This window comes from Lycium barbarum, chromosome 12 (assembly GCF_019175385.1).
Source record: "Lycium barbarum isolate Lr01 chromosome 12, ASM1917538v2, whole genome shotgun sequence".
Classification (NCBI taxonomy): Eukaryota; Viridiplantae; Streptophyta; class Magnoliopsida; order Solanales; family Solanaceae; genus Lycium; species Lycium barbarum.
The window spans coordinates 35109357-35129545 of NC_083348.1; the positions used below are offsets into that span (position 1 = coordinate 35109357).

General features: G+C 36.9%; 1 protein-coding gene across 2 annotated transcripts; it reads right to left on the reverse strand.

The window, feature by feature from the left end:
* Positions 1 to 8990, reverse strand: LOC132624932 (la-related protein 1C-like). 2 transcript variants are annotated; one of them, XR_009576573.1, is made up of 7 exons: positions 8238 to 8990; positions 6679 to 7261; positions 6450 to 6594; positions 6271 to 6361; positions 4848 to 5158; positions 1508 to 1579; positions 896 to 935 (listed from the first exon to the last, which is right to left on the reverse strand). XR_009576573.1 is itself a non-coding variant. In XM_060339701.1 (6 exons), exons 1-6 carry the CDS (start codon positions 8592 to 8594, stop codon positions 639 to 641), a joined length of 1545 nt encoding a protein of 514 aa, XP_060195684.1. In that variant the 5' UTR covers positions 8595 to 8984; the 3' UTR covers positions 1 to 638. The 2 variants fall into 2 exon arrangements, 1 of the variants encoding a protein (XP_060195684.1); XM_060339701.1 differs by lacking the exon at positions 4848 to 5158 and having other exon boundaries at positions 1 to 935; positions 8238 to 8984.
* Positions 8991 to 20189: the final 11199 nt, after the last annotated feature.

Below are 20189 nucleotides of genomic sequence, written 5' to 3' on the forward strand. Positions count from 1 at the left end.
TATCACAAACAAGCATAAAGATACTTATTAAATTCTGCAAGGGCAACAAATGCCTCTTTTTGAAAAGGTATACATATAAAAAGAGTCAATCGTTCAATGTTTGAAACAAGCAGAAATGCAATAACAAGATAATCACGTGCCCAGGGCCAGCACAAGGGTCTTCACAGCATTGCAGCACATCCAGCAATGACCAGTCTCCCTGCTTTTCAGCAAGACAGAAAATCAGAAGCTAGCAACTTCATACCTTTCAGTAAGCTTTACCTCCTTTGAAGATAAGTGACCTAGCCCCAAAGATTTTGGTCAAAAACAATAAAGCTGAGGGGCTGCATGGGGAAGTAGAATCAAAACTCCCCATGCCTGTATAACAAATAATCATGACAGAGGAACAACATAACATAAAAGGAAAAGAAAATACTTATCCCCAACAAAACAAAATATACATCCCAACAAAAACAAGCTGCCAGCTTAAAAGACACAGTATAATTCTATTCCCAATTCTGTTACTTTTATTCCCTGTCTATTTTCCTTCATGACGTCATTGCCATCAGCAACAATAAAGACAAAACTCATTGATTGCTCGAAGAAGCACGATAGCTACCAACTCTTGGGCTTCACTCTTCACTCCACCACAGAACAGTTTAACTTGGATTTCCAACTGGCATTGGCTGCGAATGCTGAGCACCAGCTTGTCCGGCCATCTCATTGCCAAACTGCTGAGATAGAGTACTTAATTCAACAGATGATGATCCACTAAGATGTGCTTCGGCATTTCCATGTCTTATATTCATATCATCAAATGCAACACGTTGGAGATTTTCTACTAGTAAATCAGGACTAGACTTTTGTAGAGATTGAGGACTTGACACGGTTGAATTCTGAACTGATGCCGGCATGAGCCAATTAGACCAGTCATTTCTCCGCCTTAGCTTTTCACCCTGCAAAGCAAGGAAGAAATTTTTTAAAACCCGTAACAGTTATGAGGCAAATAATAATACCAATACTTCCTAATTTTAGTATAACCACTATACTAATACTAATACTAATATTCTTAAAAGCATATTCCTAGTTATGAAGCAACTACTACCCAAGTATTTTCATGTTTAGCACATCAAACAATTTCCCAATTCTAAAGCACTAAGCATCTCAATTAGCCTAGGACATCAGCAAACAGACTCTTTATACAGTTCAAACAGAAGCAACTGAGAACGTAGGACGCATTAACAAGGAGGAATTACAAACCATTATTCTGTTTCTAGCAGGATCTACTTCAAAGAACATGGTGGTCAATGCAAAAGGCTATTGAAGTCTTAAAAAACCATTTACAAGGGTAACAGACTCTAGATGTACATACGATCCCATGCTCACGTCTTTAACAGTGCTACATTCTTTTACAACACAAGCTCTTTGCCAAAATGTCGAATAGCCCATAGTAAATCTTTAATTATTGGCCAGAGAACCTAGAGATTAAAAGTCTAGAAAGACCACAAACCATATATAGAAGGAATACCTGCACTTCCAGAACAGTAGACGACCTTAAAGCATTCAGTATTAGTTGTATATTATCTGTCAGCTCCATCACCTGCAAAAATGAAAAATGCTTTTATTGCATGTCAACTCTTCTATAGTTTTTACCCATGCAAAACTTCCATAGTTTACACTGCTCATTATCAGCACAATTGCCTCCTCTTCCTTCCAGTGTTTCTAAAAGTGAAAAGCGAGAAGAAAAGCATATGCAACTTTGAAGTGAAGTGCTCAAACATCTGTGAATTAGTACTATAAAAATTAAGTTGCAACTAAAATAACTAATTTCGACATCTTTAAGATATCTCTGCCGCTGCGTACCTCCACTTTTGCCTAAACTTTTCTTGCATTATCTAGTTAAAATGTCTTTGTTCTCCCATTTAAACCACAAAAGAACATTCAATCTTCTTTCTGGATACCACTTAGAGCCTGTTTGGATGAGCTTAAAAAAAGCAGCTTATAAGCTGGAAATAGCTTATAAGCCAAAAAAAAAAAAAATTGGGGTAGTCCAACTTATTATTTTTGGCTTATAAGTTGTTTTCAGCTTATAAGCTGCTTTAGATAAGCTAGGCCAAATGGAACCAATTAATTTTTTGGGCTTATTTTAAGCACAAAATGGCTTTAAGCTGGCCAGCCAAAAACTCAAAAAAGCTGAAAACAGCTTATAGGCAGCTTATAAGCCATTCCAAACGGGCTCTTACACCATTTACAGAAATCACCTCTCATGAATCACTACAAGTACTCCTGCCTTCTTCACCCTTTTTCGGAAAGCAAAAAACCCTTGAATTAACCTAAAGAGTCAGACGAGAGAGATTCGTCCACATAGTACTTCCGCACTCCAAAGAGTATTATGCTCGAGAACCCTATATCTTCTTACCTTGACGTCACTTACACCTTTTACAGAAATCACCTCTGTTGAATCACTATAAGTATTCCTGCCTTTTCACCCAATACGACAAAGTGCCGAGAGAGGTTCTATGGAGATGCTTGGAGGCTAGAGGTGTACCTGTGGCGTACATTAGGGCGATCAAGGACATGTATGATGGGGCCAAGACCAGGGTAAGGACTATGGGAGGAGACTCGGAGCACTTCCCAGTTATGATGGGGTTGCACTAGGGATCAGATCTTAGCCCATTTTTATTTTCCTTGGTGATGGATGGATTGACGCGGTAAATTCAAGGTGAGGTGTGCCATAGTGTATGTTATTCGCGGATGACATAGTCCTGATTGACGAGAATCGCAGCGGAGTTAACGCTAAGCTGGAGGTTTAGAGACAAACTCTAAAGTCTAAAGGGTTCAAGTTGAGTAGGACCAAGACAGAGTACTTGGAGTGCAAGTTCAGTGATATAGTGCATGAGGCTGACGTGGAAGTGATGCTTGGCACCCAGGTCATACAGAAGATAGATAGTTTCAAGTATCTTGGGTCTATTATACAAGAAAATGGGGAGATTGATGATGATGTCACACACCGTATTGGTGCAGGGTGGATGAAATGGAGGCTTGCCTCCGGAGTGTTGTGCAACAAGAAGGTGCCACCAAAACTCAAAGGCAATTTCTACAAAGTGGTGGTTAGGCCGACTATGTTGTATGGGGCAGAGTGTTGACCAGTCAAGAAGTCTCACGTTCAGAAGATGAAAGTGACGGAAATGAGAATGCTGCGACGGATATGTGGGAACACTGGGAGCGATAGGATTAGGAATGAAGTTATTCGAGACAACGTAGGAGTAGCCTCGGTGGAGGACAAGATGCGGGAAGCGAGGCTGAGATGGTTTGGGCATGTGATGCGGAGAGACACAAATGCCCCAGTGCGGAGGTGCGAGAGACTGGCTATGGACGGTTTCAGAAGAGGTAGAGGTAGGCCGAAGAAGTATTGGGGAGAGGTGATTAGACAGGACATGGCGCATCTTCAGCTTACCGAGGACATGACCTTAGATAGGAGAGTATGAAGGACTCAGATCAGGGTAAAAGGCTAGTAGGTAGTCGCGTTTATCCTTTCTTGCGAGTAGTTGCATTGATCTTTAGTTTTTTGTCCCTTGATTTCTGCGAGTATCTGTTTGCACAAAATGATTTATCATGGCTTATTCACTTTCGTTGTTTTCATTTTCATAATTGCTTTGAATTGTTTACCCGTATCTAACCTTTCCTATGCTTTTTCTTGAGCCGAGGGTCTTCCGGAAATAGTCTCCCTACCTAAGGTAGGGGTAAGGTCTGCGTACAATCTACCCTCCCCAGACCCCACATTGTGGGACTCACTGGGTATGTTGTTGTTGTTGTTGTTATGAAGCAATAAACCGTTGAATTAATCCAAAGAGTCACACTACAGAGGTTCGCCCGCATAGCTATTGTTTCCACACTCCAAAGAGTATTATACTTGAGACATTTGAAAAATCGTACTTTGTACAGTTGATTGGTCTTGAGTTCTTAGGATCCCTTTTGCACTCAAACAGACATTCTCTCTACCAGCTCCTCACCAGAACTACTTGCTTTAAGACCTATTCTAATCACTACTATCAATAACAAGGATGTGGAACTGCAGAAAATAACAATCGTAAAGGGAACAGGAATTTTGAAATCAACCAACCATTAAACAACTGTAGACTCCGCAACCAACATATTTCAACTGCAAAGCTAAGTATTCAAATTTATGCACATGCTGACATGCATGGTATCGCGAATAATTATACTTCTCATGACTGTGATTGAGTATTGTGCCTAACCTAACCTAACTAGCTTCCTTTACAAACAATAAGAATAAATAAGGAGATAGACATCTAACCCAATGGAAAAGCAATTTGCCATGGAACAAATGACAGTAAACAGTGGTCTAATGAAAGTATTACATCATCACACAGTTACGTGATAACGTATTAGCCAAGAGTGCGCAACAAACACAGTATGGTGGTCACTGACCTCTTGCTAGAATTACATAATTTCAAAACCAAAATATGTTTAAGCACTTTACATGATAAAGCTTAAAGAGTTCATTATATGAGGACAATGTCAAAGCTTGACAGTTGTCGCAACAATATATTAAGAGCTGCTGATGCAATTGATTGCAGTGCCAATACATATGATTCAATCCAACCACATATTAGCCATAACCAAATCAGTGTTGTGAAAGGCGAGAGGCGCGGCGAGGCGAGGCACTGCCACCTTTTAGGTGAGAGGCGATGGCACCTTCAAAAGGCGAGCCAAAAAAAAGAAATTGAAGGAAACTTAAATGATATATATATATATATATATATATATATATATATATATATATATATATATATATATATATATATAACTTATAACAGCGCAGCTAGGGTTTTATGTACGCATACTCCTCTCTTCTCCTTCGGGCATCAGCTTGAGGTACGCATACTTCTCTCTTTCTCCTTCTTCTTCTCTCTTTCTCCTTCTTCTTCTTCTCTCTTCCTCCTCTGTTTTCGACTTCTGCTTCTTCTTCAGTTCTTCTTCTTTTTTAATCCCCTGTTTCCGGCGACTTCTCCTTTGCATTTTTTTTTTTGCCTTCTTTTATTTTCTTCTTCTCTTTTTATCCTCTGTTTCCGGCACTACTCCTCTGTTTCTTTCTCCTCTGTTTTTTTTTTCTCTCTTCTGCAGTGAGGCAGTGACTGTTTTGCTCCTCTTTTTTCTGTTCAATAATTGTTAACTTTTGTTATAAACAGTAGGTTATGAACTAGTATTGCACTATTGCTTGAATTTTAGTATTGCTTGTCTTATCACTTATGAATTATTGAGTCATTAAAGTTCTAGACTTTTAGTATCTACTATCTACTTTTAATTTTTGAATTGAAATATTTCCTAATATGTTAATGCTAGTGAGATTTTGATTATTTATATATGCAATTAAATATTTTAATTTTTTGGTATTTATTGGCGCCGCACTTCAAAAAGGCGAGCGCCTTGCCGCTCACCACGCGCTGTCCAAAACACTGCTCCAAATGAACAACATTAGTGCTGCTTTGTGCAAAAGATCATTTACCAACAAACAACAACATGCATATAAAACTACCTTCTCAAAAGAACGTGCATATAAAATTTCATATTCACTTGGATATTCTAGTACAATAAGAAATCATAGTTGCAATCAGAAGCCTAGTCACCCAGAGATGCTGCTCCTTCCTCCAAAATCTCATCATATTCCCCAGTCAAGGGTCAAGATTATGCAGGAATTTTTCCTCCCTAACAAAGGAGTTACCAGTTTCATTAATTTTACCTTTTTTCCTTTCCAGTAATAGTCTTACGGGAGAAAAAAGCAACACTGATAGGAGAGGGAGAGGCAGAAAGGCCTCCCGTTGCAACGAACTACCAACTTCCCTGGCTCTCTGCCACTGATTTTATGTTCAACTATGTCCTATTTTGACTAATTCTGTTATGCTGTTACCAAATCATGAGGATAAACCTAAGAACCACAAAAACAAGCTGTTACAGAAGACTAAAGAGGCTCACCCTTTACACCAGATAAAAAGTACAAACAAAGAAGGAAAGTCCAAAGGATAAAGTACAAAAACATTATTTCAGGGTGCGTCCCCCTCTTTCTCTCCCTGTTTGAGGGAAAGATATTCTCTAACCCATAAAAAAGGAGCTAAGGCCATTAACCAGGTTCAGCAACATTATTGACAGTTACCATCAATAACGTGAATTAATATGTGGAAATGCATTTTCAGAAGAATGAGCTACTAATACACCTGAAAATATTAGCCATCAATTAAGGGTCAAGAAAACACTCTACAACCAACTCACTTTCTTGAAGCCTGCTATTAGCGTAATGGGAACCCATCCATGTTCGTCCATGTTCTGTCGCAAGAATGTGTCCTTAATTAAATTCTCATTACTGTGACAAAAAATAGAGACAAGAAGAGTTTAGAATACCAATACAGTTAAGGTGGATACCAAATAATAGCAAACAAAGAAGTATCTACCTGAAATAATAATCTATCTGGTTCACTATTCTAGTATGCAACTGGGTATCTGGAACATGAAAGAAGACAGGCGGCCCAGGAGGAAACATAGGCACTCTGAGTGAATCAGGGAAAGGACCTGGAAAATAAAATACTGGTGGAACTTCTGCATATTGTTTAAAGTATCAGTAGAGAGACAAAATGGGGTTTCGTAACTCAGAGAAAGATCTCGAGAAGTAACAAATCTCACCAGAGTAAACCATGGGAGTTCGGTAGGGCTGCATAGGCACGGGTGCAGGTATAAAAGGTGGAGATGTATGAGGTAGGCCCCCCATAAATGGCCTAGCTGGACCTCTCTGCGGCTGCATGTGTGCATCCCTATTCCCCCAACCTCTGTGGGGTTTCCAATCCTGATTTCGGCGTTCCTGATCACGCCTACCCCCATAACCATGATGATATGTGCCATCTCCACGGGGGTGTGGACCAACATTGCCTCTCCTATTTGAATTTCGTTGATGTTGGTGGTCATTTCCACCATGTGATTGAGATCCAGATCCTCCCCAATGTCCACCATCCCTATGACTATTATCCCTTGAAGAAGACTCCACACCAGAATTACCTGACTTTCCAGAATTATTAAGGCCTATTTCCCCCTCAAAACCCTGTGCCTGTTTCTGAGAAAAGCCACCATTTGCTGAAGCATTATGGTTCGAATTACCACCACCGCGCTTCATAGACCTTTGGCGGCTGGGCACAACATGGTTCGGCATTGTATTAGGGTTCACATTGTTAGTATTAGCTTGCCTAAGAGAAGCTGATGTCATCCCCGTGCCCTATAAGATCCACACATATACATATAAATGAGCTTCTGGAACTAGCATGGACTATTAATTCATATACAAGTTACTCTAGCAGGTGCAAGCATAACCAGACAATAAATGATCAAAAAATAGGACACAGACACACACACAATAAAACAACCAAAACCAAGAATCAGAGTCAGGCATCAGACAGCGAAAACAACAGCAATTGTCAATTAGTACGCCTCAATCCTAAGGTAGTTAGGGTTGATTATATTAATCCTCAATATCTTTCGTTCCATTTAAATGGGTTTCATTCCAAAAATCAGTTAGAGCATACAACTTTTGGATAGATTATATCGTTTCCCATCCCTACATAATGTCACACATCAGCTATTTGAAGAATAAACCTACAAGAAAGGGTAGAGGGTAGAGCTACTATAAAGGTAGAGTAAAGAATAAAATAGGATTATTAGGTAAAAAGTAAAGACAAAATGAGAAAAAAGAATAAGGTAACAACGCGGTCACACCAAATCGCTCGTTAATTTAAAGATAAGATACAATAAAATTTAAGTAACAATTAAAACAAACATTATATATAAAGTAAGGGGCCATTTGGTAGCTGGTTTGGAGGTGAGTTATGCAGGTATTAAATCATGCACAAGTAATACTAATGTTTGGTAGCTAGTTAGGAGGTAAGTTATTTATGTATAAAATTAATACAGTGTTTGGTTTGCAATTTAGAAACCCGCATAACTAATACATGAGGGAATCTATGTACTATTTTATGCAGGATAGAAGGTGGAATAACTAATACATGAATAGTTAATACCTGGATAATAGGTTCCCTCAAAATTAATCGCTTTATTACTAATAGCTGCACAATTCTAGCCATCTACCAAACGGCCCCTTAACAATACAACACAATACAGCAGGTAACAACCATCCAAACAGAGTGTTAGAGCAAGTTATACAGAAAAGTAGCAATCACTAATTGATGGGGAATAACCTGTGATCCGTCGAAGAGAGTTTTGAGTGAATCAGTTGAAGGTGATTTAGGCGAAGGCTTAGTAGTGGACTCAGAGAGAGCAGGCCAAGACACAGCATCCATAACTGGACTAACAACAACATCACCTCCACCATTTGACGGTTTATTCCAAACCCTCTTTTTACCCACATTACTATCCGACCTCTCAAACTCAGCAGCACCATCCTCTAACGATAACGATGACGCACTACCTTCTTCAGTAGGCGAACAATCTGAGGAGTTAACGGTTTGCTCCCCACGCGCCGTTGATGATCGCTGTGGGCTCTGGGGACCACCGGCGATGGTTTCCGAGATAGTATAACTAGGGTTGGTAGCCATCAATTAGGGTTTGTTTGTATGGAATGATCAAACACTAAAAGTGATCTCCCAAAATCCAACACGCCTTCTAATTAGTCTCTCTATACTTCAAAATCTGTTAAGTCGATTGACTATTCCTAAAAACACCAATACAAAAATTAAACACAATATTGAATCGATCAAAATTTTAATAATTAAATAGATATAGAAATCGATGAATGCAAGTAAAACGTTAGAGAGAGTATATATAATAATAACTGACTAAAAATCAAAAAGAAGATGATTTGTACGATCACTCGGCTCAACACACACAGCACCAAAAACAAACTAACAGAGAGACCAGTTTTCTCTTTCCTCTCTATATGTATGTATTTTCTTCTTTACTTAGCAGCAGAGAAAACTCAACTCAGATATCAATTTACGAAAACACCCTAGTTGTAGCGTCTACTTGGAGTGAAAAATTGTACATGGTTTGATTGGTCCAACCTGGCAATTGTTGCGTCGCTAATTACCTTTCATTGGATTGTGAGTTTAATTACCTGCCTTTCTTGTTCTTGTTAATATCCGCAAATTAGTAAGTTCTCAACAAAAAGAATCTGATGATCCTTTTATAATTAACAGAATCGAAAATTTCGATTTTATATTGTTGGAAGATAATTCAAAGTTAGAGTAGGAAATCTAATTTATTTAGGATTTAATATTCTAATTCATATCTAAATAAAATTTGTAGTTAAAATTATATAGGAATAGGCTTTTTTATTTCCAGCCAAAGTAGATTTGGTACTTTTATAAAAGGGGTGCTAGGCGTTTGGCCATGCGATTTGAAATATTATTTCATATTTTAAATTCAAAACAGCGTTTGTTTATAAAAGTTGCACAAAATTTCAACTCAAACTTCATATCGTGATTTCAAATTTCGATCCTCCAAAAAGAAGGATTTGGGATTTTAAATTTTTTAAAATGTAAAACTTGACCCATAAATTTATATTTTGTAAAAAAAGATTCATAGGTTGGTAGATATATTTTTAAAATGCAAAATTTGACTCAAAGTAGCAATGTTGGTTCGTCCTCTCAATCAACAGATCGAACATGCATGCTCGACGTGAACAGATTGCCCACACCATATGGAGAATTATATGAAGTATAATTACACTACAATTCATGCTCAATTTCCCTTTTTATTGACCTAAAGTTCGATCAGTAGATGTTGCATTTTTTTTAGAAAGGCTTTTTTGTGATGTATTAACTTTGTTATGAACTATGGTTTGCTCATTTGGTAAGATTATATAGTTTTCACAACTTGTGGGTGTTTATGAAAAAATACAGTTTAAAATTAAATTGTTTGTCCAAACAAAACTTCAACTTCAAATCACTAATTTCATATCATGATTTCAAATCATGTGCAAATGGGGCCTTATTTTCTAGAGAAAGATGCAATAGAAAAATAAAGGACAATTATAGAAAGCATTCAAAGATTTATTGAGTTTATGAATAAAATATTAATTCTTTAAATTGATATCAGAGCCTCTACGATCTTGATAGAGAATCAAATATCTTCCACCATTGGCGGGCGGCGTTAGCTAATATGTGTCGCCCGTCTGTCAAATGATTATTGTCACGACCCAAACTGAATGGCCATGACGGGCACCCAGGCCTTACCTGCTGAGCACAGCTAATCATACTTTCATATCATAATCATAAACAAGAGTGGACCTCGAGAGTCATCAGATGGAAGTCTGCTAGATCATATGAGAAATGTGTTAAAACGGGGATGAGCCCGAAAAGACATACTATATAACTATGTTGGATAAAAACTGTGCAAGCCGACAAGGCCATCATGAGATAATATACATCAAAAATATAGGCCGAGGGGGCCATACAATGTCTAACTATACCATGACTGTCTACAAGCCTCTACTGGAGTATGTGAAGTATCAAGGTCGAGATAGGGCCTCGCCATACCCATATGCATATCAAAAATATTGTACCAAGACTAGACTACAACTCCAGAACAAGAGGAGTGCTCCAATATCAGCTGAACAGCAACCTACGAGGGCGGATCGTCATCCTGTCTACCTGAACCTGCGGGCATGAAACGCAGCGCCCCCAGAAAAAGGACGTCAGTACGGACAAAGTACTGAGTATGTAAGGCATAAAAGTAACATGAAAGAGACATAAGAGTACATAGGATGAAATGAATGCAACCTGTATGTCTGAACTGCCTCTGAGGGCCAATGATATGCATAAATACTGTGCAAACAAAGTACTGAGTATGTAAGGCATGAAAGTAACATGAAAGAGACATAAGAGTACATAGGATGAAATGAATTCAACCTGTATGTCTGAACTGCCTCTGAGGGTCAATGATATGTATAAATACTGTGCATATATATATATATATATATATATATATATATATATATATATATATATATATATATATATATATGTGTGTGTGTGTGTGTGTGTGTGTGTGTGTGTGTGTGTGTGTGTGTGTGCGCGCGCGCATGTATATAACGTTTGTCAAGCCTCTGTGGGCATCATGATCATGTGACCAACTGATCAGGTGGTAGTGCGTATATAACGTCGTCACCTTCCCCATACCCCATACATATATATAATACATCATATACGTGTATATAACGCCTGAGGGGTCATAGGTCTGTACATGTGTGTGTGTGTGTGTGTATATATATATATATATATATATATATATATATATATTTATAGGGTAGGGGGTATAGAATATAAATTTTTTTGAATATTAAAAATTCTTTTCAAAATTTAGAGTGCTTAATGACAAGAACAGTACTGTGATTTGTATCAAATTTTTAAACAATCTTACTCGGTACTTCTTCAGTCCTGAATGTCTTCTTATCATGTAGTTATATCTCTAAGTTTCTGTTTATCTCCCTTTTTTTCTTTTTTTTTTAATAATCTGGATTCTGTCCAGTCATGAATCTTGTTACACTGTTCATCTCTTACTCTTAACCTCTGTTCTTAATAACTCTCTTCTTTAACCACACCCCGGACATGGCCAACATTTCGTCCTTTATCATTTTTGGACATTTTAATGGCCTCTCAACACCTAGGAATTTACATGTTAATCCATCGAGTTTATTAAGGAATTAAGAGAATAACCATATACTAAGAGTAACAGATCCATAATAACAAGAAATTACTTAAACATAGGTCTATGTAACATAGATTTTTACAATAACACAAGTTGATAATATACATATTTCACAGACAAAAATCAAGACTAAAAATTTAAATATTATGTGGTAATACATGGCAAGACAAATGGTATTTTTCAAACTTGGCCTGAAGTTATATATTCAATAAAAGATTTGGAAAAACCACTTTTCAAAGGTTTTCATGATTTTACTGAAGCCTTAAACTATGCTAGAGGAATACTTGGTCCAAATTATTATATTTCTCCAGCGCTTAGACAAAATCCAGACAAAGTTCCTTAATACAATATCCAAAAGGACACAGACAAAGTGATTTTTTGTGACCATTGTTCTTCCATGACCGAGGAATTCAAAAGACTAAATTAGAAAAATGTGACATTGATCCAAGAAAAAGCAAGACTCATGGAGCAAGTAAGAATGCTAGAACACAGACTCCAAGCGGTCAAATTCGAATTGGTTCAATCACATAGTTTTCCATCTCAAGACAAAATCGATGAGACGGGTGTGCATACCCCAATGAATGCAGTAAAATCGACTGTATCGGATAGAGATACAGCTATTCCGGTTCAAACGGTAGCAGGTAAAGACTTCTCAAATCCATTAATGGCTATCACTTTGCCAAAAAGTGAAGATGAAGGATGTTCATCACTTCAGACAAGACGCAGACTACCAAAGACGTTAACACTAGGCGACAATTCAAAAAAGAAAAATTTATTGGCAAAAAAAATGAGAAAATAGAAGACATAGTAAAACAGACATTAGAAAAGTTTTTTCAAGAGAAAGAAAATCAAGACAAGCATGTAATTAAAAATCCTAGTCCAGAACTATCTCCTAGTTCAGAAATGTCTCCAGTACATAGTTTAGAGCTTGAAAGAGATATGGTAGATTTTCAGAATAGTGCATTTCAAGATTCACAAGATCCAAACGATGTCAATTCGGGGATGAGTTTTGATTCTAATGCACTACATAATCTAGACACGTAAAAAGGGTTGTGTCACGACCCAAATTCGGGCTCGTGCAGGCACCTACCTTCCCACTATGGTAGGCGAACCCTCTCATTTATAAAACGTTTCGGTCACACGACATTTCATTTAAAAGCATTTGATAATTAAGGAATACAACGGAATTCCATTTATAAATATTCAATAAACACACGTTCATATGATACAACAACACCAATTTACAGACTTGATACGACTTCTCATGACCTGGTCTAGACTAGTACAAGAGCGAATATTGATTCGGATTACCATTACATTCTACGACACATCCCCCCTCCCGAATGAAGTGGGAGGAGGCCTTCCAAATAAGCACCGTAAGTTCCTCTTCAGATCAACAAATACCTGAAACAATCTACACCCAAAAACAAAAGGTGTAGCAAGTGCAATATCAGTACAAAGCACGCATACTGAGTAAGTACCATAGGCCAACAATGGTTAGTAATACATATTGGTAAGGAATTCACGAATAATGATGATAATCACTAAATCAAATCACATATCCCAAAACAGCAGATCACAACGTCAATATAACTTAAGTCACAACTACTCTTCAATGAATTATAAGTTGGTCAACACCTATACAGGTTCTCAACATCTTTGAAATTCCCAAGTCGCTCGCGGGTGTTTTAGGGGCGAGCTCATTGTTACGACACCCTTTTATCCTACCTCGCTTAAAGAATTTACTACTAGTTTTAGGTTAATTAATAGGCACAAGTCAATAATATAGTGCACAATCATCGAGTCCAAATGTTCGTCATTGCCTATGTATAGCATCTAAGCCCAAATAGGATAAGTCTAAGTATATCCGATCCAATCCAATCACCACAATAGATTCGTTACAATCCAATCATCGCTACAACATCATCACTATTTAATAATCACAACAACCCAAACCAAGTCATAATGAAATGCGGTGCAATAATGGTATGAATGCAATGACATGCCATGCAAATGAGGTGTACACATGTACTCCGGACGGAAATATCGACATCTCGGTAGCACAACCCAGCGTGACTCGCAAAGTCTAAGTGTCACCCGTCCCGGATCTTTGCCTAACAGATAGACGGGACCCTGGCTAATTGCTCACAGTAGGGGTGGGCATGGTACGGTATAGTACGGTATTTGAAACTTCGGTTCGGTAATTCGGTAACGATAGTTTATTTGACTTCGACTTACGTATATACTCATGTAATAAAGGATTATGACTTCAAGATTTCTCAATTATATTAAACTAACACCATACACAAATAGACGTATTTAAAAGAAAGTACAAGCAATTTTCTTCGTTAATCAATTGCACAACGGACATTTGAATCACGATAGAATAGTCAAAGTTTCAAAGTCTAAACAACATTAGCCAAAATTAAGCATAATCTTCGGCCCTAAACAATTTTACACCAAAAATTTCATTCAGCAGCAGAGAGAATAGGCCATTTCCACCATTTCAAGTCTTAATGTATTGAAAAAATAGCAGAGACAAATTAAAGGCTGCTTCTAGGCCTCAGCATATGTGAAAGACTAAAAGCATGAAAATATTGGATAAAAAGTTAGCTTTGATGGTACAATTTTCTATTAGATACAAATTGGCATTAAATGAGATGTGATGTAATTTTTTATACGAAAACTAGTCTATATATTTAGCAGTAGTAAATATAATATATATGGATTGTATATATGTAGTATAAACTTCGGTATGGTATACGGTATTTCGGTATCCATTTTATAAATACCAAATACCATACCGAATACCAAAGAAAATTTAAATTCATACCAAATACCATACCAAATACCATAATACTAAAACTGCGGTATTAAAAACTTCGGTATCGGTATGGTATTCGGTATATACCATACCGTGCCCACCCCTAGCTCACAGGGGGAGTCTCACCGGCACCACCCTGGGGGACCTGCGAAGCCCATGCACTAACAACGATTCCGGGATAACATCGGAATCGGCCATGCAACAAAAATGCCCGAATGTAACCATCAGACATTGGCCTCCTCACAATCACTCAAAAGAGTCTGTCAAATATCAGTTTCACAAAGCAACGATTTCGGAATGGATCTTCGGGCATCGACCTTCTCACAATCACTCAAGTAAAGAGTTCATCAATTATCAATTTCATAAAATCAACGATTCTGAAATTGGTCTTCGGACATCGGCCTTTTTATAATCACTCAAGTAAAAGAGTTTATCGAATATCAGTTTCGCTCAATCAACGATACCGGATCATCACCGGGTATCGGCCATGCATGATCATTATGAGAAGTGCGTGCAATGCATATGTCAATCATCAACAATCAAGTTCGATATCACAAGTACCTCGACGGGTATGCCAACAACGTATCACATCACAATACCAACACTGGGAATGCCATCATATATCAGGTCAAGTACCAACAGTAGGCATGCCAATATATATCTATAACTCAATTACCAAAGACGGTATGTCAATTCTATCCAAATCAGGACGACATAACAGAACTCGATATCTACCAACTACACAGGGCCTCAAGCCAACAGAATTAAACAATCAAGCACACATAACGGATGGCTAGTCCCAACACACATCAAGTCAATCATTTGACATACGGTATTACCATTTCCCTAAATCAGCATATTACTTAGGATAAGAACCTCACCCTACACTCGAGTCATTTGTCACCATTTAACTAAGACCTCATTCACTACCATGGTACAAGTTATATTCCCAACTAGCTTTTAGAGTAGTACAAATAATTTCATCGATAGGCATAGTTAGATTCCGTCCACTACTCCTAAGTCACATAAATCCACCGATAATCAACAAAGCCACATCAATGCCTAAGGAGTCTACATGCCACAAGCCGGAACAAACAAGTCACACACAACAATACCATCCTAAAGTTCCATCCCAGATCTCCGATTTCCTATATATGCATTCTCCGTTTCTTCTACACAACAATACAGAAAATTAACTAGAGTCTACTAGAAGGAAAGCGGTAACCTATCTCATGGCCGAGCGGGTGCCACGAACATCCATTGATTCCTTCAAATCGATCGCTATATCGTAATCCATGTGAAATAGTTTGGAGACAACCATGTTACCAGTGGCGGACCCATGTACAATTTTTGGGTGCTCCGGCACCCATTAAATTCAGTCACGGAGTGTATAGCTGTATAGAAAATATAAAGGAAACAGATATAAATAGTTAATAGAGCACCCCCGAACTCAAAATTCCTGGATCCAGCACCCTCGAACTCAAAATCCTGGGTCCGCCACTGCATGTTACCCAAGATTTATGCTTTCCGCTTGAACCCTTCATAAGAGATTTGGACTAATAGGGAGGTTTGGGGGTCTTAACCTACCTCTAGTTTTCTTCTACATCAATGTTAAAAGGTTTTCCCATTTTCAAGCTTATATTTGGGAAGAACCCATTTCCAAAATCCATACAAGGGTCTATTTTTAAAGGAAAGGAGTGTAAAGATCTAGGTTATTAGCTCATTTATTTGGTGAAGAACATGGGAGGTGGCTTAGAAGGAATTTAGGGAGAAAATGTTGCTACCTCATCACTCTTCCAATTCTAGATGACTTGAAACCCACTTGATGATTCTCTAGGGGAACATGTTTAAGAGTAATTTCTTGGGTGGAAGGAGGGTTGGAGGGTGTTAGAAGGACTTATTTAGACTAAAAATCTCATTTTTGAGCCTTCCCACTAAGCTGGGCGGCTGGAACTTAGGGTTATGAAAAATGGGACAATTCCCGAAATGATCCCTTAAATAGGAAAATTCACTGTGCGAAACCGCCCCGGCGGTAAGTGTACCGCTACAGCGGTACCGCCAGGGCGGCCAACTCGCTGCTATGGCGGCTGAGCAGTCATAGGCGGTTACCGCTATAGCAGTTAGTATACCGCCACAGTGGTGAGCTACGGCTGCGACGATCTGGCTCTACCTGTTTGCCCACGCTTCTATTGTTTAAGCGATGTGCACGACGATCTTAGTTTGGCTTGGAAGGTTTTCAGGTCGTGAAATGGGTGGAGACACTGTTAAGGGCCGTAGTTATCGTTTTCCCTCAAATTTCACAGTAACGACGAAACGGGTCGTTACAGGCTGATAGACATATAATCACTACAGCCAAGACAAAAATCTTTCAAAATTCAGAGTGCTTAATGACAAGAACAGTACTGTGGTTTGTATTAAATTTTTAAACAATCCTACTCGGTACTTTTTCACTCCTGAATGTCTTCTTATCATGTAGTTATATCTCTAAGTTTCTGTTTATCTCCCTTTTTTCTTCTTTTTTTTTTCTTTTTTTTTTAAAATAATCTGGACTCTGTCTAGTCATGAATCTTGTTACATTGTTCATCTCTTTCTCTTAACCTCTGTTCTTAATAACTCTCTTCTTCTACTTAGAATTCGTGACAAAAGGTTATTACCTATTCTATTATCTGAAAAACTTACTCTGGGTCTTTCTGATCCTCCTTCGTTTCTCGATCTAATTGAAAGAAGATCCATTTTTGTGGTTTTCTAACTATTTTAGCTTTTTCTTTTTGGGGTGTTATTTCTACTTTTTTTAACTGGTCTATTAATTCGTCTACCTCTTTATTTCTTAGAGTTTCTATGGTAGTTTTTTCCTTAATTATTTTATCTAACTTTGTGTTAACTTCTAATAGTAATGCTATTATAGTAGTGTTTTGTTTTAGTATTATTTGATCAAATTTAGCGCTAAGGATATAATCTTTATAGCCTTGTGGAAACGGGATAGATCTATCTATTAATTGTAAAGCGTCTTCATATAGGTCTAGTTTATTCATGAAAGAGAATTTTCTTTTATTGTTTCTATTGTCTTTTTCAATTCTCTAATATCGGTTATTAAAAATTCTATTTGTTGCGTTATTTGTGCTACTAATTGGGTTGTCTTTATTTCTAATTCTTTTGATTTTTCTGCAATAGTTCGAATTAGTCTCTCTATTTCATTTTTGGTAGGTATTTTTTCTAAGTTAAACTTATTATTTAAAAACTGAATTTTGCTATCTATATCTAATTCTTGTGATTTTAAGAAATCAAAGTTTTGTTCTAATTTTTCTAAGATCTTCTTCTGTTTAGTTTGTGAAGATTCTATTACGTCTAATATTATGATGGTATTTTTATTATTTTCTTGAGATTTCTCACTAAAATTTATGACTAGATCTATTAACGTATTGAATTGTTTGTCTTCACTATGTAATTTATGTTCTCCGTTACTGAAATTACACTTCATAATAGTATGATCTTTTAGTACTCTATTTCTTTTCTGGATATATTCTTAAGTCTAAATATTCTAAACTCTTTAATGTATCTATTGTAACTGATGTATCAATTATCCTAGTGGAATCCAAACTTTATGTTCTTTTTGAAACTTAATTCTTGTGTTAAATCTTTCTATATCATCTCTTATACCCTGTAATTCCTAATTTATGGCAGATATGGTCTCTTCGTGTATAATACTTTGTAAGAATCTATTTTCTATTAATGATGATAACTCTTCTGTATTTATTACTTCTAAAAATGCCTTCTGAGCTTTTTCTATTTTTCTTAGCTCTTGTTTACGTTCTATATCTCTATATAAATTTCAGTAATTAATAGCTATTTGTCTTGCGAAAAACTGTGTTTTCATGTAAAGATAATCAATATGGTTTAAAGCGTTTTGGTACTTGTTTCTGAGAGGATTTTCGAGATCTTATATATCGTAATAGTCTATATTCTAAACCTGATATTATATCTATTAACTCTTGTAATCTTTGTTGATTGTCTTTAGAGTTACTTAATCTAACATATTCTAGGTATAACCTATTTAGTTCTTGTTTAACTTTTAGATAACGATCTTGCATTTATTATCCTAATGGAATGAAATGTACCTTCCTTTCTATATATCTAATATATTCTTCTCCTCTAAATATTTCGTCGTTTATAAACTGTATTTCCCAAAGAAGATTATTTTTAAAGCTTAAAAGGTCTACATTACTTTCTAAGGCTTCACGATGAACTGTTTCTAAATAATTAATGTATTCAGTAAGAAATTTTCTAGTTTTTCTAACGTTTATAAGTATTTGACGGGTTAGGTATATCATAAAATAGTAGAAACTTGTGTATTTAGTAAAACTATGTTTTCTCATAGAAACTTGTCTTCTAGAAAATGGTTGTCTTTGTCTAGCAGAAAATGGTCTTCGCATAAAATATAGTCTTAAGGTCCAAAAATCTTACAGCTCTGATATCAAATGGAGAGAAGGGTATAGAATATAAAAAAAATTGAATATTAAAAATTCTTTTCAAAATTCAAAGTGCTTAATGACAAGAACAGTACTGTGGTTTGTATCAAATTTTTAAACAATCCTACTCGGTACTTCCTCACTCCTAAATGTCTTCTTATCATGTAGTTATATCTCTAAGTTTCTGTTTGTCTCCCTTTTTTTCTTTTTTTTAATAATCTGGACTCTGTCTAGTCATGAATCTTGTTACACTGTTCATCTCTTTATCTTAACCTCTGTTCTTAACAACTCTCTTATTTAACCGCACCCCCGACATGGCCAACATTTCGTCCTTTATCATTTTTTTGACATTTTAATGGCCTCTCAACTCCTAGGAATTTACAGGCTAATCTATCAAGTTATTAAGGAATTAAGAGAATAACAATATACTACGAGTAACAAATCCATAATAACAAGAAATTACTTAAACATAGGTCTATATAACATAGATGTCACGACCCCAACTTACGGGTCGTGAAGGCACCCTTCATATTACTAACCAGTAGGCGAACCCTTACCAACCAACCCAATATTCAGCCAGTTTATAATTAACAATTTCTTAAGGATCACAAAGGCTAAAAGTACAAGCATCTACAGACTCTGTTTTAGATATAAGAAAACTGAAAAGAACTTCCCGGGACCTAGTCTAGATAGGTACAAGAGCTCCTACAGCACAAGGAAAACAAGATAAATGACCCAGCCTCTGCTTGGAGTGAGATGAGGGAGGCTGTAGGAGAATTCCTGGTAATCTACACGAAGAAACTTCAACTAAATCCTGCAACATACCTACACCCCAAAAAAAGGATGTAGCAAGAGCAGTATCAGTACACCACACATACTGGTAAGCATCATAGGTCAACTAAGATTAGTTCACGCAACACAATATGAAGTCTATAAGATAAGTTGATAAGTCAACGACCCTCAAGACTCTCAATATAGATCATTATATCGTCATGAACTTACCACTCTACTCCCAGTTATTCACTTCTTTTATCCCCATAGAAATACCGGTTATCTAACTAGTCATTGAAATTCCATTCCACCTTCCCTTAAGCCAATTAATTAAGTCTCATCTCCTCATTTACACTAACATCTAGTTCCTAACTTTTAGTCGTAGAGCCCTTCTATCCAGTGCACTTACTAAGATATGATGC